This window comes from Cynocephalus volans, chromosome 15, assembly GCF_027409185.1.
Source record: "Cynocephalus volans isolate mCynVol1 chromosome 15, mCynVol1.pri, whole genome shotgun sequence".
NCBI lineage: Eukaryota > Metazoa > Chordata > Mammalia > Dermoptera > Cynocephalidae > Cynocephalus > Cynocephalus volans.
In genome coordinates, this window is record NC_084474.1 from 4,641,009 (window position 1) to 4,662,186 (window position 21,178).

General features: G+C 40.1%; 2 protein-coding genes across 5 annotated transcripts in view; one reads left to right on the plus strand and one right to left on the minus strand.

Moving 5' to 3' along the window:
* Positions 1–12,853, plus strand: part of POLB (DNA polymerase beta) — a 29,181-nt gene extending 16,328 nt beyond the window's left edge. For 3 of the 4 annotated variants that reach the window (XM_063079879.1, XM_063079882.1, XM_063079883.1), the window contains 5 exons: positions 2,218–2,288; positions 2,990–3,076; positions 8,607–8,671; positions 9,156–9,295; positions 10,305–10,549. In XM_063079879.1, coding sequence (XP_062935949.1) covers positions 2,218–2,288; positions 2,990–3,076; positions 8,607–8,671; positions 9,156–9,295; positions 10,305–10,399 — 458 coding nt within the window. In that variant the 3' untranslated portion in view covers positions 10,400–10,549. Of the gene's footprint in view, positions 1–2,217; positions 2,289–2,989; positions 3,077–8,606; positions 8,672–9,155; positions 9,296–10,304; positions 10,550–12,766 lie in introns of those variants that run through there. The other variant, XM_063079881.1, reaches the window with a different exon arrangement.
* On the minus strand, positions 11,846–14,870 carry DKK4 (dickkopf WNT signaling pathway inhibitor 4). Its single transcript, XM_063080077.1, has 4 exons — positions 14,742–14,870; positions 13,505–13,655; positions 12,913–13,065; positions 11,846–12,096 (listed from the first exon to the last, which is right to left on the minus strand). The coding sequence occupies exons 1-4, from the start codon at positions 14,868–14,870 to the stop codon at positions 11,846–11,848; spliced, it is 684 nt and encodes a 227-aa protein (XP_062936147.1).
* Positions 14,871–21,178: the final 6,308 nt, after the last annotated feature.

The following is a 21,178-nucleotide window of genomic DNA, read 5'->3' on the forward strand; positions in this document are numbered from 1 at the left end:
TATTGGGCTAGATGCTAGTGAAGCTGTGGGTAGTTTTGTTTATTTACTCTTTATTTTCCAAGTTTTCTATGATGGACCTAGGAATAATGTCTCAGAAGCATCAGTTCAAAACCAATTATTACGACAATCAGGTTCTTTAGAAGATCTCCACTAACTATACAAATACAAGGAAAGTGAGAGCCACATGATCCTGTTCTCTTACTGGCTGAAAATATTAACTTTTGAAATTAGAATAGGAAAACTTTATTTAAAACTTTTTAGAATAGGCACCTAGACTGAATCTCTGGCCACCTACGGAGTTTTGCCTGGGAAATAGGTGATGGGCTATTAGAAATACTCCAGGTAGCTTACGTAAGAAGCTAGAGTTGAGGAGAGAGAAGAACTAAATTCATGACTGCTGATAAGTAGAAAGAACATTTGATTGGGGTCAAAAGTCCTGTGTGCTGAGGCCAAATCTACTACCATCATATGATTTCAGGTAAATCTGTCTCCCTTTTGCAAAATGAGACGATTGGAGTTAACCAGTTGTTCAAGTATGTCTGCATCAGAAATACCCAGGAAGTTTTAAAAATATACACACGTTGTTGTACCCTGCTACAAACCTTTAAATAAGAATCTTCTTAGGTGGGAACTTAGATTCTATACTTTTGAAATGTAGATTTTGATGCACAGCAAGTCAAATACATGCTGTGTTGAATATGACAACCTTCCTGGATTTGTATATTTCTATTTTGTTTTTACTTTTATTATAAGTATGTCACATGGTTACATGCTTTAATATAAAAAAAAGTACACACTAAGAAATCTCACTTCTAACCTGACCCTGATTATTCTATCCACTACCCGCCACTGTCTCATTAATAACTACTTTCTTGTGTACCCCGTCAGTGCTTCTGCATGACAGTACAACTCAGTATGAGTACACACTCTTGATTTCCCCATCCCACTCCCTCTCTTTCACAGGGTAACATAACATGTACACAATATTCTACCTTTCTTTTTTCACTTAAAAATATATTCTGGAGCTCTTTCCATATCAGGTAACTTTCTTATTCTTTTTTATAGCTGTATAACATTCCATGTGTATGTACCATACTTTACTTATCCAGTCTCCTATTAATAGATGCTTGGGTTTTTTCTCTTTTTTTGCTCACTTAGTTTTTTTTGTTTGTTTCTTAAGTAGATTAAACACTTTTGGTGGTAGGTGGGTGGTGAAAGACATCCAGCTTTCAGGAAAAAGAAATGAGAAGAAGAGAAGATAATAGGATTTTCTTTGTTTAAATAGCTTCCATGGATGTCCTGAGATCAGTTGACATTCAGTATAGTCTTCTTTGTATTTACATATCTGATAAAAAATTATTGACGTATAGGATGATGATCCAAAGACACTGCAAGATCTCCAGTCACCAAAAGTATGTTTGGCATACTGTACTTATCAAAATGAAGAGAGGAGAGAGACAGGATTATTTTGTGCTGTGTACCAGGCACCATAGTAGGTACTTTTACATATGTTTTTAATTAGTTGTATAATAGTCTATGAAGCAGTTTTTAGTAGATTACAGACAAGAAAACTAGGTCTAGAGGAATGTAGAGTCCTCACTGGCAACACACGAAAAAAAAAAAAAGACATTTAAAATGAAAAAAATAAGTATATAGTAAAAGAAAGATTTAAATAGCTACATATAACTTGCCTGAAGTTGTATAGATCTAAACCAAAACTTAAGTCACTATAAAGTGCTATATTTTTATCTATAATACTGTAATAGTAATTTTTGCCAATATTTATTCAATGAGTTCAATCATAAGAATTGAAGTGAGTTTTCTGATTAATCTTTACAGAGTTAGAGTATATTTGAGATTTTTAGATATATAGTTGTTCATAGGTGTATTTTAAAGTTATTTTTAAATATTGTTTTTATTTATTATTGAGTAATTTCTTAGGTGCATTTTTAACACATTAAATTAACTAGTTATATGCAATGTATATATCTAATGCCAATTACTGTTGTTATCCCAGATACTTCTGTCTACATCAGTATACCTGAATAGCTGGACAGAAAATTGAAATCTTTTAACTAACTGAATATGAAGCACGGTGAAATAGAAAGTTAGGCTGTAAGAAGTAAGGCTCTTCTGTGTGTGTTATCAGCGTGGTTCTGTGTTTGCCTAATGGATATGTTTCTGTGAGAACTTCCTACATGTCCTTTGTCCTCACAGGTGCGGCGTCTAGTGGCGACATGGACGTTCTTCTGACCCATCCAAGCTTTACCTCGGAATCAACCAAACAGGTACCTCAGAATTGATAATCAAGCGTGGTCAGGTCAGTCTTATGCAGCAGGGGATATATCATTTTCTAATGATAGGTGGGTATTTTCATAGTAAGTTTTAATCTTTCTAAAAAGTCAGCTGAAGTGTTTTGTGCTGATTGAATTCTGTGAACGGCAAAGTAAGTTGTTGAAAGGAAAGTTGTTGAACGTATTGTTTTTCCTCCAGGAATTGGGAGGACAGTCTAACATTTGAAAGAGATAAATTTAATAAAAATTTCCAGAGTTATTTACTGTCCATCATAGATATTTTAGAAATACTAAGTATAAGATTCGGGTTTTCATTGAAGAAATGTTTTTCTATTAAAAAATAAAGTATTGAGGAACCTTACTCTATTAGAAAACCCATGAAGGCAAAACATTTTTGATGTTACAATATATATATACCTTTTAAAGATGAAGTAGCTAACTCTTTGATTTAATGAATCATATAAATACACATGATATTTGTTTTAGGATAATGGTGAAAAACAGTGGTTTCTAAAAGTATGTTTCATTTGATAAGATGAATTTTCTGTTAGAGGGGAAAAGTAGTTACTCAGAACATTAATAAAAAAGGGGAGGAGGATTTCTCCATAGATAATCAGAAAATTCATGTTAAGAATGTTTTCTTGTCATAACAGAGAAATTGCTCTTTTTCTTATTTCCTAATTATGATTCTACAGCCAAAGCTGTTACATCAGGTTGTGGAGCAGTTACAAAAGGTCCATTTTATTACAGATACTCTATCAAAGGGTGAAACAAAGTTCATGGTAAGTATCTGTTTAACACATCTAAAAAAATCTTGGAGACTGTTCAGCAGCCATTCTGAGTGTGTGACTTCACTGTAGCTTTGTATTACAGTCAACAAATAGCATATCCGTGAGACCTTAGAGAAAAATAATTAATAGGATGCCTGATTCTCATAGCTGCTCTCAGAATATTTTTAAAGAACTTTCTTTTTTCTTTTTTTTGGCGGCTGCCCAGTTTGGGGGATCTGAACCCTTGACCTTGATGTTACAACACCATGTTCTAACCATCTGAGCTAACCTGCCAGCCCAAGAACTTTTTAAAAATTTCCTTGTTTATAGATAATCTATATCATTGGAATAAATAATTAGGCATAATCTGCTTTTTAAAAATATTCATAATGACCTTGACACACAGTAAGTTTTTCCCTAAAATAGCAAATTTTCATATTCCTTGACTCAGAATTCTTCAATAAATGAGGTTATAGTTGATTGATGAGTACTAATCTATTACAACACCGAAGGAAGAAAAGGAATCAGGATGTAGTAGAACACACACGGGACAGAAAAACTGTGTGGAATGATAGATAAGGAATTTAATAGAGGGGGACACTGGCAGAGATTTCACAGTGAAACCCATCATGAGGAACTGTCAAAATCCTGTAGCCTTCCGAGAGAATTAAGATTTAAAGATTCAAGACAAATGGCAAATGGATTACCATTCATAACAGATTAATAGATGGCCCTGCATAAAAACCAACATGAGGACAAATACAAGTCTAGGATCAGCATTCTTGTTTCTTTCTTGGGTTTACCTTTATTCTTCTGGTTACTTTCCATGCCCTTTTTTTTTTTATTTTTTAAAGTTTTTTATTGAATCATAATTGATTATACATATTTTGGGGGTTCAACGTTGACATATGTTGGTCAAATCAATATTACTAGCATATATATTGTTACAAATTGTATCCATGCCCTTCTTTCCCCAAGATAAATGTCTGAAAGGAAAGAGACTGTGTTTTCACACAGTGAACATGCAAAAATGAGTAAGAGTCTCAATGCAGAGACTTGACAGGAGTTTTAGCCAAAAGTAGAAGATGGTTGAGAAAGATAAGTGAAATATCATGTCACTTAGAAAGTAGAATGGTGGTTGCCCGGGCCTGGGGGAGCGAGAGTCAAACACCAGTTTGCTGGGCGCAGAGCTTCAGTAGAGGAAGATGAAAGCGTTCTGGAGATGGATGGTGGCAATGGCCGCACGACACGTGAGCGCACTTATGCCACGTCACGATTAAAGATAAATAAAACTAAAATGTATAACTACACTCTGCATTTCCCACATGAAAAATAATAAAATGATGCCACAGAGTTGCACACTTACGATCGAGGTGGGAAGCACTATGTCATGTATATTTAACCGCGCACACGTGCTCACAGTCGCGCCACTAGGTTCAGCAGCGTGACTTTAATTGGCTGTGAAAGTGCATTGCCTAAATTGGTTGAACTTTAACAATGTTTTCAAAAGAACTTTGGGAAAGATAAAAATAAAAGTTCTAGTTAGGTGTAGGGAATTAAATCTGTGATTTGTTCTCTTGAATCTGTCAGGTCTTTGAGGTCTTACTCTGTGCCCCAAAGTATATACATCAGATGGTATTTAAAATAGGATTTGTATATGCCCAATGGACATTCTTTTTAAATTTAATTCACTGAAAATGAATGTGAATGAATCTTACATTTAAGGAGCATTCAGTCCGGTAAAATCCTAAAAACAATATGTGCTAGACAAGTTGGATTTTTGCATAGTAGAAAAGTGTCTTCATATGCCTGGGCATATTCTGGGGACCCCTCTGGCCTAAATCTCATGAAAGATACTGGAACTCCTTACTGGAGAAGTGTATTAACTGTTTTCAGACTTAGTGACCAGGAAGATGTTTACAGTACAATACAATACAGTGCAATACAATAGCAGAAGCTTTTTTTTCATAGTTGTAAGTGTTCTGCATGCTCAAAGAGAGATCCAGAGGTAAAACCAACAGAGGCTATAGTAATTCAGCCAGCAATAACATAAGGAAAAATTACAAGCTACTGGCTGTTACAACCTCAGAAGGAAAGTTGGGTAGCCAAGTATGTATGCATGCCAAGAGTTGTCAATAGTGGTGAGATTAAGTTATCCTAGTAGCTGTTCAATCAAAGAAAGAGAAGACCTTTGCCTAGGAAGTGCATGGGCAGCCAAATCCCAGTGACTGCTGGAGGTTAGGCCAGTTCAGACCTTACTGTGTGTGTGATGCGGGAAAGACTAAGGCCACTTGCCCATCCTGGGACAGAGCTGGGGTTGTGGGATACTTTGCCCTGTGTTGCCTTCTCATTCTCCTAGTCGTGTATCTGGCAGCAGATCTACAGGTATTACCAGAAAAGGAATCCCTGAGACCTATTTCCAGAAGGAAACAGGTTAAAAAACAAGAAAGCAGGTTTGTTTCTTTTTAAAGTATAGAGATTCAGATGACAACAAGAGCAAAAAACTAAGCCTTTATATTGTGACATAGGAATCCATCTTTGTTAGTGGTTTTTGATGAAGTCTGGATATTATACATGTGGTTCACAGTCCCCGAAGCTTAAAAAATGCCATGTTAAGCCTGCTGTTTTGACATTTGTGCTCAACATTTTATTTGTGAGGAAAAGAAGCACTCCAGGTCAACTTTCAAATCGATTTATTTTGAAGGCAATGAAAGGTGATTTGTGTCATGATACAGAGGAGTGGTGGGAGTTGATATGTTGCACTGCAGAAGAACAGATTTGGATACAGGAGATATCGGATCCTATTCTGGCTCCGTTACTAATTCGTTGTGTGGCTATAGAGCTAGGGCTGGGTCTGGAGCTCACAGACCCCTCAAACCTGTTCACAGACTAGGTCACAAACCCTTCACACGCCAGGCTGGGTCCCCAGCCCTCTCACGCACCAGCCAGGCTTGGTCACCAGACCCCTCACACACCAGGTCTGTGAGCTAGGTAACCAGCAAACAGGTCCTTGGAAGCCACAGGTTGGAGAGCATGGCTGCGTGGGGTGGACGCCCGAGGCAGCCAGCGCCAGCCAAGTGGTGCCATGAATGCGCACTAACTCCACCCACACATAACTTATTTACAAAGAATGTGCCGCACCACCCCCAACTGGACCCAAGGCGAGGGGGCCTGATCAAGTTATTCTGTTTTCCCAACAGTGGCATTAGGCAAGTTGATTTACTTTTGTAAGGCCTAATTTCCTTATCTGTAAAATGAAAATGTTTGCCCTATGTCAGGGGACTATTATGCAGATCCAATTAAATAATATACATGGAAACTTTGAAGAATTTGTACAGATATTTGATGTACAAATAAGAGTTTGTACAGCTTCAAAGATATTGAATCTTCCAAGAGTTATACAGAGTGCTGCACAAGTATAAGGTATTATCTCTTTGGAAATAGATCAGTAGAGGAAGGTGATCTGGTAAAGATTAGATTGGGAAACAAAAAAAGGGATGGAAAAGAAGAGAAAGTGGTAATATAAAAGGAGAACAGAATGAGGAGAATGAGCACCACTAGGATGAGAAGATGCATTCGGTCAGTCCAGCAAATAGGCGTTAAGCATCCGCTACTTTCCAGGCACTGTCCTAGGAGCTTGGACTGTATCAGTGAATTTAAGTAGAACTTCTGTTTGGGAGTGGTGGGAAGGGACTGATAGTTAACAATGAACATAATAATTAGGTAAATTATATAGTATATTCTGTTAAGATAGTATGTGCTATAAAAGGAAAGGAAGGAGAGCAGGGTATGGAGGAGTCGGGTATGTAGAAGGCAGTATCAAATGGAGTGGTAGAGGCAGCCTCATGGAGAAAATGAGGTTTAGGGAGTTAGCTAAGCAGGTAATGTGGGGAAAGACAGCACCAGGTCAGGAGTCAGAGCAGTGACCCTGAGTGAATAAACATTAGCAGAGAGATTCAAAGAAGGTTTCCAAAGGAGATGGGCTGCTAAATGAATTCACCTATAAAGTGGGAAAAGAAACATTCTCATTCCATAAACCTCCTGTTGCCATAGCCACTGGCTAGTGTGTTTCAAGATATTTTCAAACATGAGTTCCTTTAAGCTAATAGTAATTATACTTTAGAAAATCCAGAGTTATTCAGGATTACCTTGTAAAATCATGGTCTTTAGATAATTGAGGTGTTCTTCCTATGAATATAGTAATATTTGGAAGAAAAAAAGTTTGTCCTGCATTTAACTCTCTATTAGTTTTATACATGATGAATGCCATTCAAATTTTAGTATTTTGTACAACTTTGGCCTTGGGTGATTTTCTCTGAAATCCTATAGTAAGAATTCAAGGGACAATAGGTGATACCTTGACTACCCCGAGGAACTCAACATGAAGCCACCTAATTGAAATGCCAAACAAAACTAATTCACTCAATCTAATAACGAATTTACAATAATACAGAGAAATTCTTTAACATTAGCACTTTAGAAAAAGCACAGGAAGTAGAATTGGCCTTGAGGAAGGGAACGAAGCCCGTCAGATGAAATCCTGTTACATATGTGACAAACTGCAAGGTCACTGCCTGTGGCATCCAGACAGCCATATTCTCAAGGTACTGCCTCCTGGTAATTCCAGATGGAAATCATTTCTGATTCATTCGAAGGTGGAAGTTGAATTGGAACTTGTTAATGCCTAAGAAGGTAGATTTCATATTTTGAAGGTAAACATATTTTATTAATCTTTCACCCATAGGAACAGCTAGAGAAAATACTCATTTTAGATTTTAAGTTTTCTATTTTGCTGAGTGAAAAGGTTTGGCTTTTAATGACATGTGTATTAACTTGACTACTCTGTAGGAACAGAAGCTTGTCACTTGTGTATTTTTCTTAGAACGTGGCATTTGACACTTTAACTTGAAATTTTGTGACATATTATAGCTCTTTTTACATATGTATGGGCTGCTACCCAGTCCAGAATTTTTGCTCATTTTTCTGGAGAGGGAGAAGATGACAAAATGGACTTCGATAATTTTTGTTTGAAAACTATAGAAGTATAATGAAAACACCAGTAGAGAATGATCAGAAAATGATCCTCTGATTTTCTTATCTTTTAAATTTTTCTCATTTTCCTTCTCTCTCCTGATTTCTGAGAGGTTTTTCTCAATTTCAAATTTTTCTACTTCTGCTATCATATTTTTTATTTTGATTTAAACCCTTCCCGAGTGTTCTTTTTCTGTAGTATTCTGCCCTTGTGGATGCAACATCTTCTGCTGTCTGAGAACTGCTGGCAGCTTTTTTGTTTGTTTTCTCCTTCCTACATAATCATTGTTTCTTCCAAGTTGCTCTTTTCTGTTTGTTTGGTCTTTCACATTTGTTGCTTCCTTGATTAATTTCTTGTTTACAATCACATAAAGGCCAGATCCTCACAACCAGAGTCCTTGTTTGCTGTTCATGTAGTTCTTTTTTTTTTTCGGTTCTGTTTAACATTTGATTAAGATTGAGCCTTAAGTTTAAAAACATCCTTAAACATTCTTTAAAATGTCCATTTTAGGGTGTTTGCCAGCTTCCCAGTAAAAATGATGAAAAGGAATACCCACACAGAAGAATCGATGTCAGGTATTACTCAAACTTTGTTGTTGACCAGTTAACTTTTCCCTTCTTGTTTCCTTTTCTTCCCTCTCTCTCCATATCTCAGATATGTCTGGAACCCCTTTTTATTCTTAAAGGCCATATGTTTCTGCCAAGTACAATGTTTAGCCTGAAAATATGTAAAGAATAATTACTGTCTATAGATTCTAATTTATTTTCTCTAGATTTGTATCTCACCATGATGCCTTCTACAGCTCAAAAGTAAGGACAGTTAGTTGTAATAAGTGATAATGCTTTTCATTCCTCTACGCAGAGAAAAGTATACTGAAACCTAAACAAATTGCAAGGTTGGGGTGATTTGAATGGTTCACCGGGTAATGGTCTCCTCTTCAGATTTTTAGACCACCTCGCTTTATTTTAGGTATTTTGTTCCCTACTGATTTTAGGAGTCCTATATTTGCTAAATTTGAAATGTGTAGTAAGAAATTTATCTACTGTTCTTTTTTTTTAGGTTGATACCCAAAGATCAGTATTACTGTGGTGTTCTCTATTTCACCGGGAGTGATATTTTCAATAAGAACATGAGAGCTCACGCCCTAGAACAGGGCTTCACAATCAATGAATACACCATCCGTCCCTTGGGAGTCACTGGTGAGTGTTTGTGTCTGTGTCACGGAATCCCTGTCATCTGGAGAGAAAGTTATTTTGAAAAATTCACAGATATTTTGCCTTAGCAAATGTAGTTTCTCTAAAGAGCCTTTTGGTAACTGTACCAGTTAATTGTTATTTCTTTGTATTATTGGCCTCTAGATAGCAAAAGGGGCTTTGATCCGTGAGGTGCTCTCGGGCCCTCAGTGAAGGCCATTGAGGCAAGAGTGCTTTCTAGTTCTTTCGGAACGGATTAAATCCTTTCTGCCTGTGGTGCTCAGTAAAAAGTCTTAGTGACACAAAGGGTTGTTTTTGCTTTTTAATGTATCTCCAAGATTTGTGAAGAACTCAGGTATCATTGCTTTTAATGCCACACAAAACTGGGTAGCTTTGGCCCCATGCCATTAAAGCTTAAAGAATAAGAATTGCTTAATTTATATATTATGGATCTTATTAACATTTCACAAAGTACTGTTCTCTACTAGGAGAATGAATTTTTTGTCCTGAAAGTATAAGGATAAGCTTTCATCCCTGGTAGACCAGGGCAGTGCGTCTCACATTTCCACATGTACACAAATTGTTTGGCACCCTCACTGAAGTGGATTGTAAGTAGGGCTCCAGAGTCTGCATGTCTACTAAGCTTCCAGTAATATCAACGCTGCTAGTCCAATGGCCACATTTTGAGTTGCAAAGGAACCAATTTGAATATTTTATGTAATACATGATGTCCTCATAATATGTGGACATCCACTAGAGAGGAAAATCATGAATTAGGATCGCTTCAATGGCCCTAGTTGGGATACTCAGGTGCCTTTTTGTAGAACTGGTAATATATGTGACAAAGCTCATGTGGGAGGACAGAGGTGGTCAATGTCTTTGTTTTTAGTGGCTTGGTTACCATTTTCTTTTTTTTTTCTGAAAGTGAGTCCCATACAACTCTAAATCCATAACTTTCTATAACTAAATTCCAAAACTGGTTCTTAAAATAAGTTTCTTTTCTCTTTACTTGCAGGAGTTGCTGGAGAACCTCTGCCAGTGGATAGTGAGAAAGATATCTTTGATTACATACAATGGAAATACCGAGAACCCAAGGATCGTAGTGAATGAGGCCTATCCTTCCTTGCAAGCACGGCCCAGTAGGAGTCTTAATTTATTTCTTAACCTTTGCTATGTAAGGGTTTTTGGTGTTTTTAAATGATTTTTTTCTTCGTCATGCTTTAGCTTGCATTGTAGTCAATAAAACCTCATGTACTATTATTGGATGATGTTCTTATTTTCTTAGAAAGTATGTTTAGTTTAAATTTACGTATTATGTTCATGATCACACTTCACTATGCGTTTAGTAGAAATAAGAGATGAGGTGATAGCAAATCTTTGATGGGAATTTTTATTTTCTCATTTTCTGCCTTGTGCTATAAACCATATTACCCACCTACCTTTCCTCTTATTTACAGATTACAAATTTGTCAATTAAGGTACACTCAGAGGCCTCTGGGAGATGGTTCAATATTTTTTAGAAACTAGGGAACTATATAAATTTAATTTTTTTCTTTGGCTCATATTCAATTTTGTAATATATACTTACAACTTATATAGAAGAACAAGTGTATGGTTTATCTCTTAAATGAAATTGGTAGCACTGGGTTGTAATCCTTTAGAAAGAGCCTCCTTATGCAAAACCACTTTTAATATGCACAAAATATGGCCTCTTAAACTTCAGTCACAAACTTCATTATTTGCCTTAGTTTTCCTCCAAGGTAGTTTTGAAGTAAAAATGACCAAAATATATAAATAAGAACACTCCTTGAAAGCCATAGCTTTCAAATATAAAAATTATATAAATATAAAATGTAAAAATTATGAAATGGTAAGTAAAGCTATTGAAAACAAAATATGTGAAAGTGCTTTGTAACTGGCAGAGGACTATACAAACATAAAATATTATTACCTTTTGAATCATTTATTAACCAAATTATTTTGCAGAGAAATGCATTTCTCTTCCAAAAAATGGAAGAAAATAAACAATAGGATTTTTAAAGGAAAAATATAGTATTTGCTGTGATAATTTCTCCTGGTAAGATTCAAGAATTCATTTACTTTTAACTTCAGATACTACCACTTTTTTTCCGCTAAGATGCTGTCAGGTACCAGCCCTTCACCAGAAATTAAAGATTTGTTTGGATATGGATACATTATTTAGCTTGGCTGCAGTAATCAATGTAGTATATGTATATCAAGACGTCAAACGGTCCACCTTAAATATCTACGATTTCAACTTTTAGAAAAGATTTATTTGAACTGGGTCACTAGATAAGGATTAAATTTTTTGTAATACATCAGTTTTCTGGAGAAACAGACAAAAAACCAAAGCTGGTTTCCATCATCACAAGGCAGCATCTAACAATTCTCTAGTTTTGGTCTATTTCTGTTGCCACAAGATTTGACTTTAAGAGATATTTGTAAGGAAGTATTTTAAAATTAGTAAATTTAAAGAGATTTGAGATTCTGCTTGAGTACAAGGAGGATTCTTTATTTTCAAATATTTACAGTTTTTTATGTTTTTTGGCACACTCTTAACCGTGTGTGTTGTTGATTGCCAGCTGCTTGACTTTGACATGACAGTCCAGGGCCACAGTCACAGCGCTGGAAGATTTCTGGGGCTTGAGCAGTGTCTTTATGCCCCCTCCTAGAGCAGACCTGTCCCTCCAGGAGGACTGGTTTACAAATTTTAGTCCAAAAATGACGAGCACAGCAAAGTCCAAGGCCACAGTCCAAAGTTCTAAGACAGCTTTCTCCCTCTTGTCCTGTAATGATATTAACACAGGCGTTAGTGGTTAATGGTAAAGTGGCAGGGTGGGGGGACAGGCATGAGGTCTAGGACTGAGGGCCACGAAGTAGAAACAGAAATGGCACGCAAGTCTCTGAGAGCTAGGTCTGTGCTAAAAGTAATAATGCAATGGAAATTATTCTAGCCCTACCTAACAGAACTTATTGCTTGTTTTATAAAGTTAAAACATTCATCAAAGAAAGATGGGCTTTCCAGTCTGGAGAAATGAAATAAGTATCATTCAGCATTGTTTTTTTAATAAATGGGATTTATTCTGATACAAAAAGAGACCACTACTTACAGAGGGGCCAGTAAACTTGAAGATAGACAAAAACGGCCAGTTCATCACTTTCAAATATTCTGGCTGTGTTTTGTATTTAAAAAAAAAAAAAAAAAAAAAAAAAAAGCTTTATCTTAGTGATTTTGTATTTTGTACAAGCTGAAAAGTTAATGCATCTACTTCTACCTCTATTTTGTATCGTGAGGATCTAGAAAGAGAAACTGCCATTTGTTAAACTGTAGGCTGCAGAAATGTGTGTGTGTGTAAAACTGAATTAAACAATTAAAGGCTTTCTTGCTAACCAGTCTGTTATGATAGCTATTCCCCTGTCCTCCTATCTCACTGAGTACCTACATGGTCTCCACAGCCTCTGCTGGAAAGAGACTGCAGTAGGACGTGCTCCCTGTGTCTGTGCCGGGCGGAGAGGAATAAAGTCCGTTTCAGCCTCTCCTTAAGAGGCCAGGAGGAGAAATGGTTTTCTTAAATAAAATGTTCTCAGAATGCTGCTCTTACCGTTACTGCCTTGTGATTTCTTAATACTTAGCTTCCTCTTGGGTTTGTTCTCCTGAATTGGATGCTCAGTTGTCCCCTTCTTGTCTGTGCCATCATGGTCTTTGATCTGTCTGTCTATTATTGGGGTTGCATCTTCCATCATAGTACAAACATCTGAGGGACAACCAGGTGTGACTAGAGTTACTAACTACAAGGATTAGAACGACAGAGCAGACATGCTAATTATTGTACCGTTACACACTTTGGCAGCACTTCTGCCTTCAGTTTATATATAACTTTCTAGATTTCTGGGACATGCACTAAATGTTTACATGCTCACACATGGCAAAGAAGATAAGTAATTAATGGAATCCAAGTGTTAAACGGAAGAATCTGAGCGATTCCAACTTGAATCTTTCCTTTAAAATCATTACCTTCAAGTCATTGTCAAGAATTACTGCCAGCAAAAACATTATTTTTCTTAATCAAGAAAAAGCAGCTGCATAAATTTACTTCAAGCATGAATCCAGGAAATCGTTACAGTGCCTATCTTGGAACATTCTAGTTTATGAGATTCAGTGGAGCAGTCCTGCAAAACTTGATGGTCACTCACCGTTCATGCAGAGCATTCCTGGGCAGCACATGGCCTTACGCTGGCATCTCCTCCGGAACCCATGACACGTGGCACAGAATGGCTTCTCATTGCGGGGCTTGAGGCAGAATGTTCTGGTACTGCAGTTCCTGTCAGATAAGCACTGTGAACCCTGTGAAGGGAAACTGTTGTCACAAGGCTTAGGAGTCCAACAAGGTGGAAAAAGACTTCTCCCTCAACGTGGGAGGTGGAGGAAGCCAAATCATGGCAGCACTTTTGAGTGCGGTGGCAAACCTCAGGCTGCACCTTAGTTTTCCGGTGGAATTGGTTTCCTCTCACAAAGGGGAGATCAAACTACCTGGGAGAACACCCAGGCGCTGCAAAGGTTCTGCGTTTGAAAAACTGTCTTACTTTTAAAACTCAGAGTTTAATTTTCTCATGCTGTTTGTGAAAATAGGAGAAAATGTTTTCCTATGTATGTCTTTCAGATGATTACGAGATTTTCAATATATACTAACTCTGGAAGTTTATTAAATGTGAGGCTGGTGTTTGTGGCATTCCTATTTGATTTTTTACCCTGGTGAATCACCGCAATCACCTCCAGGAGCCCTACCCATGTGAACCCCCCTTTGATTTTTAAGGATGCCTCATTCACACAGAAAAAGATGCCAAAGGTCAAGTTCTCTCATCCACAGTAGATGCTTTTTCATATTTCTATAAATGTATATTTTACATATATGTATGTTATATATAGAATATACAATATGTAATGTATATAATAATATACATATATTAAAAATGATCCCTAAAACAATTCTGTGACATGCACTGGTGACAATGACAATCGCCATGGCATTGTGAGTTTAAATCTTAACTCCCATGTTTACTGACTGTGTGCCCTTGGTTAAATTCCTCAACATCTCTGAGTCATTTTCTTCACCTATAATTAGAAGGTGTGATACCTACCTTAAGTTGTAAGAAAAATTAAGTCAGATACATATACAGGGCTTGGCACATTGTAGAGCGTTCTAAATGTTAGTCTCTGCCTTACAAGCAAATTTCTATCTGGATGTCCTGAAAAGCCACTTTGCCAGTTTAATGTTAATGATAAGGCAATTGATCCTACCAGGTGCCTTCCCAAAGCCTAAATCAATTCAGCTTACCTTCTCCATGCGACATTTCTCACAGTCACGTGAACTTGACCCTGAATACAGCCCCACCCACGCGTTCACGGCGGCCCCGCCCCCGCGCGCTGCACCTGGCGAGCCCCGTGCACGTGGGCCGGGCTCCCGACGGTGTTGACGTCCAGGACCGGCGCGCCCAGCGGACCGCAGAGCCCGCAGAGCCCGCAGAGCAAGCAGAGCCCCCGCAGCACCGCCGCGCCCATGCTGCAGGCGGAGCGTGGCCAGCCGTCCGCGCCGCTTTGAGTCTGAGCGACGTCTGACGGCAGGTGCCTTCTGGAACGCTTTATAGCAAGGGCTGCCCCTCTCTCTCGGTTTCCTTCCTTCCTCCCCCCGGCAGGCTTCAACAGATCCCTCCAACTCTGTTTGATCAATAGTTCAAAACGGGGCTCAATGGAAGAAGAGAAGAGGCAGGATACTCCTCCAGGGCTTGGATGCCTCTCAATTATCACATATCAAAGTTAGTTCAAAGGGCCAGCCGAGCAGCAGGATGTCGGTACCAAAGGCGACCTACCACAATCACCTGCCTCTCTTACCTTCAGAAACCCTCTGGGGTTGGGGAGAGTCTGTTCTAAGATCTGTTTCCACAGTGAATTATGCCCAAACAAAGAATGAATCACACTGGCCAATATGCATGCCAAAAACCAATGAGCCACAAAATATACTGAGAAGCTTTAAAGTGTGCTTCGGATAGTGAAGGCAGGTAGAACAGAGAGAAAATGCCTTCCCACTAGCTCTGGCATCCAGCTGTAAAAATCCCAATAGCTTAAAAGTCGTGAACATGATAGCACCTGTTCTGACGAATTATCAATTGGGAAATTACTGTCCTTATAAATGAAAATGAACTGTTTGAAGTGGGAGTTATTTAATTAGGAAAATAAGGGGATTTATAAAAATCCAATTTTTCTTTTGATGATGGGGACAACCACAGAAAGCCTATTTTATATAGATTTATACAGTTTAGGAGGAAGTTTGGATCCACTTTATGATCACTGCATTTCACTCATATTGCATTATGTTCCATTGACTTGAGCAGAATAGGTGTCAAGCCTCCAGCTGATTTCAGATGGACTTTCATGGATTTCCAATTTTCCTAACTGAATTTTTAAAAACTTTCTGCTTCATCCCTTTTTTGTCAGATTTTTTTTTTTTTCTAGCCAGACTGTTAGAGAACTCAAGTAATGTAGACATGTGCTTATCACTGCCTTAAGTACATTATGGGTAGAACAATCTAGATCTAGGTTGAAAAAGTTCCTTTTTTCTCTCTTCATTGCTTTTATTCTCAGTGTAGATGCATCCCCGTACCTCAAGTGTGAGATACTGTTTAAAATTTGAAAATTCATCTTTTCAATGCCATAAATGACAATCTTGGGGCCTGGCCAGTTAGCTTACTTGGTTAGAGCATGGTGCTGATGACACCAAGGTCAAGGGTTCGTTTGGACCCCCATACCAGCCAGCCACCAAAAAACCCACAATAAAACAAAACAAAAAAACCCTGATGATCTTCTTATCACTGGATCTTCCCCCAGAACAACCTAACATCAGTTAGGACATTCCGTGGGAATGCATCTGGACATTCCGTGGGACAAAAGCAGTCTGTTTGTTGACATGCGCAGGGTCGTTCAGAAGCTGGTGTGGGTGGCCTGGGTTTTCCACTACTCGGCTCTCTTCCTGGTGTTGCTTGTCTACTATCCACATGGTGCAACGAAGTTACTTTTTAAAGTGCCATTTCTTATCGCTTAAACTGACAACATCCAACACCCTTTGATAGTATGATAAGACTGGGGACTAGAGGTGTTACAGAATTTATTTTGAGTTGGACAGTTATGACCAGTAATAAAGGAGAGAGCCTCAGGGTTCCCTCTCTGCTGGGTTTCTCTGCTTCCTGTTGCCTCAGTGTAGAGAATTCCAGGGAACCAGATGGCTTGGGCAACAGACACAGACCAGAGAACTGATGCGGAAACCCTTTAGCACAGTACAAACACTCATCGAGGGCTTAGTATGAAGCAGAACCTGTGCTCAGATGTTGGTGATAAAATAGAAAACACTGAGGATCTAGAGTCCAGACAAAAGATGCCAATGGATAGCTGACCTCAATATGACAAGCACTAAAATAAAGGTGAATTGGCAGGGCTGGAGGACTTTTAAAGGTATAAATACAGAGGAGGGCATGATTTAGACCTTCGGGAGAAATAGAGAAATGTGTTTACAAAGGAGGTAATATTTGAGCTGGGTTTTGTGGGATAAGTAGAAGTTTCCTAGGTTGAGAAGCAGAGGGTGGTCTCACCCCTCAGAGGGTAAAGCATGTGCAGCGCAGGGAGGTGCGTCTAAGTCCAAGGGAGAGATTCTGTGCGGCTGGAGTAGTGGGTGGAGAGAGGAGGCGAGGCTAAACTGTAAGGAACCTGATACACAATGCTAAGAAAACTGAATTTTATTCTCCATGCATCGGAAGGTCACTGGAGGTATTTGAGCTTGAACATGGCATGATCTAATTTGCTTTTTAGGAAGACAGTGCTGTGTGAAGCCAGGGTTGCAGGGGGTGAGAGGGAACACTGGAGTCACTCAGGACTCAGTTGCGATTGTCCTGATGGTGAAGAGGGCCAGGCTGAGGCAGCGACATAGAGACAGTGACAACCAAGTAGAGGATTCCACATTATTTGATGGGGGTGAGGGTGTGTGAGATGGAGGAGCTGACGCTCATGATGTGGCACACTGGGTGTACGGTGATGGCACTTGAGTGGGAACTCAGGATGGAAAGCAGGCTGGGGGAGGCAGGACAACAGTCTGCCATGAGAAAAGCTATTCAAAGAACCAAGTATTTGCTGGAGAGCTAGAATCGAGACATAAGATTATCCACCATGTCTTCCATGAATGACACTGTCCAATTTGCCTCCCAGAGACAACAGACAGGAGCCAGTGCAGCCCCCAGACACCAGAGTGACAGGAGGTGCAGACTCCTCCCTGTCTGCGTCTCTCTCAGCACTGAAGGAGCACAGGCTTTGGGGCCAGGCTTGCTCCCCCTCCCCTGTGCACCCACCTGCCTGTCGTGGTGCTTGCTAAACTCTGCTGTAATTGTCCTACTTATTTGTCTCTCCAACTAGACAGTACACTCCGTGAGGGCAGGGCTGCAGTAGTCCATCTTTGTATCCTCATGCTTTGAGTGCCTGGCACACAATAAAAGCTTCTCGTGTTTTTTATGTGATGGATGAATGCACGAAGAAATGGATTTATAGTAACTCAGTAATCCTGGGCAAGTTAGTTCACCTTTCTAGGCTGCAATCTCTTCAACTGTAAAACTGGTTCTACCTACCCCACAATGACAACATTTTGAGGGTTCAATATGTAAATACATGTATAGGACCCGCTAGAATAACGGGCAGTCATAAAGAACTAAACAGACGTCTGTCGTCCATTTTCCAGGACAGAACTTTCCATCATCACTTAAACTAGTACCTAGCTTCTTGCGTGGCCCTACCGTGACAGGCTGTCAATAGATGTTTGTTCAATACAATTCATCAAGGTAAAATCTCCCCTCACCTGAGGCCTCATTTTGCAGTAACACTATTTCTATATCTCTAAAAAGCCAGAGCAACTTTGAGGAAAGCAGGTATGTGAAGTATGCCATGGAAAATGACTTTTGGTATATTTTCAAATCTGCCAAGGCTGCTTGCCCATTAATAATCACAGTGTTCCTCAGCTAGGATGCTGGTAACCAAAATTAGGTGCACCATGGCAGCATCTACCGTCATAAGCTGGCATCTCAAGGACTTGGGGATTCCAAAACAGTGGGGCAGTGGGAAGACGATGGCAGGGAGAGGAAAGCATTCGCCAAAGTTCACGACACAGACTGCAGCAGCAAGTTTTGAAAAGACACTGCAATGCAATTCCCTCAGCTGCAGAACAAAGGAAGAAGCCCTCCCGTGCGATTTTGGCAGAGATGTTGCCATTTCAATGCCCCTGGCAAGCATTATGGGTTAACTGAAAATCTTAAGCTGATCCTCTTAATTTTGTAGCGAGCACCTGGGCCAAAGGAACATTAAATTGAGCAATATGGATTAGGCTTAGAGGAAATGAAAATTCCCGGAAGAAAATTTCTAAAGGTCCCAGTTTCAGCTTTGTAGGCCTGATTCCCCCGTGGGTGATTCACACTGCAGGTAAAAATTTGGATGTGCGTTTGAGAGCTGACACCTGTATCCTCCCGAGTACAGCTGCTGTGGTTCAAGTCAAAGACAGGGTGTCGCAACTGATGATTTATACTCACTCAGGAATGAAAATTTTTATTTGTTATTGCTCCTGGGTCAAAACCAGTTTGATTTCCATAAATTTTACTTTTCTTAAGTGAAAATCAAAGTAAGTGAAACAAGCAGGTTCTTTGGCAGAATCTCACAGGAAACATTCAAAAAAATAAAAGATGAGAAGGGGCACATTGAAGGGAGCAGAAAAGACTTCAGGGTTGATGTAAGTGTGACCGCTTGGTCAGCTGCGGTCAGAAGGTCAAGCGGACCACTCATGACGTCTGGGCCGCAGTGCTGTCAGGTGTCTGCAGCTGAGCAGCATGGGCTGGGAACCAGGGCAACTGATGTGGACTGGTGTCAACACTGCTCTGACTCTGATGGAGCTCTACCTAGTCTCTCCACTGACTGCGTGGCCTTGGGTGGGTCATGTCACCTCTCAGCCTCATTCTGCATGATCTTGGGGGGCTCCTAGAGACCAGTTTTCTGGAAGCTCAGGATGGATCTGCCCTGGCCCCATGCTTTGCAGACCATGTCCTGCGTGCATGGTGTGACTTCGCAGTGGCACTGTGTGCTGGCACTGGGACCTCCCTTTTCTAGTGCGATCGCCTTGGCCTCCTCCTGACTCCACACCAGCTGGCACAGCACCAGGCTCCTGGAACTTCTCTCCTCAAGAAGAGGTTCTGCCATCTTTCAGTTTGGAACCTGCCATCTGTGACTTCATCCATCCTAAATGCCTTGCTCTTCCTACCCTGCTCCTGGCAACTTCCCTCTTGCTCCTCTATGCCATGCCATCACTACATGCCAAGGTTGCACAAACACCGGGTGACAGCAGATGCAGGGGCGAAGGAGAGAGAAGACCTGGCTGTGTCTTGGTACATGTTAGTTGGAAGACATAGTGATGCTCTTGGTTTGGTCAGTGAAGGAGTCGGTGAGCTGAGGAGTCACAGGTGCACCTGCATGGGCTGGTGTCAACACTGTGGCTGTGGGGTCCCTCCATCAGTGACTGTGTACCCTAACAGTGTTCTACAGATCACTACGTGACATTTTTTTCTTTTCGAATTATAATGTTTCCAGAGTAATTTATAGTTGACTTTTTAAGTCCCTTTCAGCCTTATGGTTCTATGAAATTTTTTCATATAAAGTAACAAACTGTAAATTTCACTTCATTCTCTTTACTGACTACAATTCAAGAGGAAATACACTGTAGGAGGTGGACGGCCTCAGAAAGAGGACAGAAACCTGTACAACTGCATGGAGTCCCGGGGCCTGCCTTCCATTTCATTAAACTCTGTCTGCAAACCTTTATCTCCCATATTCTTTTACATTATTTGGGTCTTTCTCTTTTGCCTCATTTCTCTCCATTATCTTAATTTTTTTCTCTTCCCTTTGCATCCCCATAACTGACCCCGCATATTCTTTCTCTTTTCTTTTAATGCAAATGTGCTCTCAAATGTAATGATGTTCTGATTTTGAGCCTCAAGGGTGTGGGGTGAGGTCAGGTCTGCCTCTGCTGCCCTGTGGTGTCTGTCTGTGTTGAGGCAGTGGCCTCTTCCATGTAGGTTTGGGGTCTGAAGTGTCTCCAAGAAACCTAGTCAGGGCCATTCTGGGCTGTCTGGTAAGTGGGAGGCTGAAGGGTTGTGGAGGGAGGGCAAGGGATATAGACCGCACAGCAACACCGTCTATGACTTTGGAGGACAGAGAAATGGACATTACTGGGAGATCCATGTATTCCAGGAAGCCTGTTTCAGCGAAGGAGCAAGCAAAGAGGAATCCTACATGCCTGTGGCCTCCTCCCCAGCAACAAAGCAGGTTCTGCCGTCTTTTGGTCTGGATCCTAATATACAGACCAAACTGGGTCTGATTCTTTTCCTCAAAAGTAAGGGATGAATCCCATTACATTAGGAAACTCCAAACCTGCCTGGAGTCCTAGTTCTGAAGAAGCAAAATTTTAATAATTAATGGCTACCCATGAGCTCTGCACACCTGAGCTCTGGAGTCTCCTGCTGGAGGAAAGAGGCTGTGTGCCTTGAATGTCCCTGTGGTACTCTCCAGAGGCCTACGTGGTTCTCATACCCCTCTCCGGTAGAGTCTCCACGGCCCTCCACTCCTCATCAGGGCAAGCCTTTGTTTCATTACTCTGTCCTCCTGGATGAGATCTTGTCTCCTCTGTTCCAGTCTCCTACCCAGCTGTGGTCCGAGCCTCCTCAGGACTTTGGCCAAGGAAAGCTATCTGTGGCAGAAGCCTCCCTCTGGGTGGGCCGTGTCAACCTGGAAAAAGA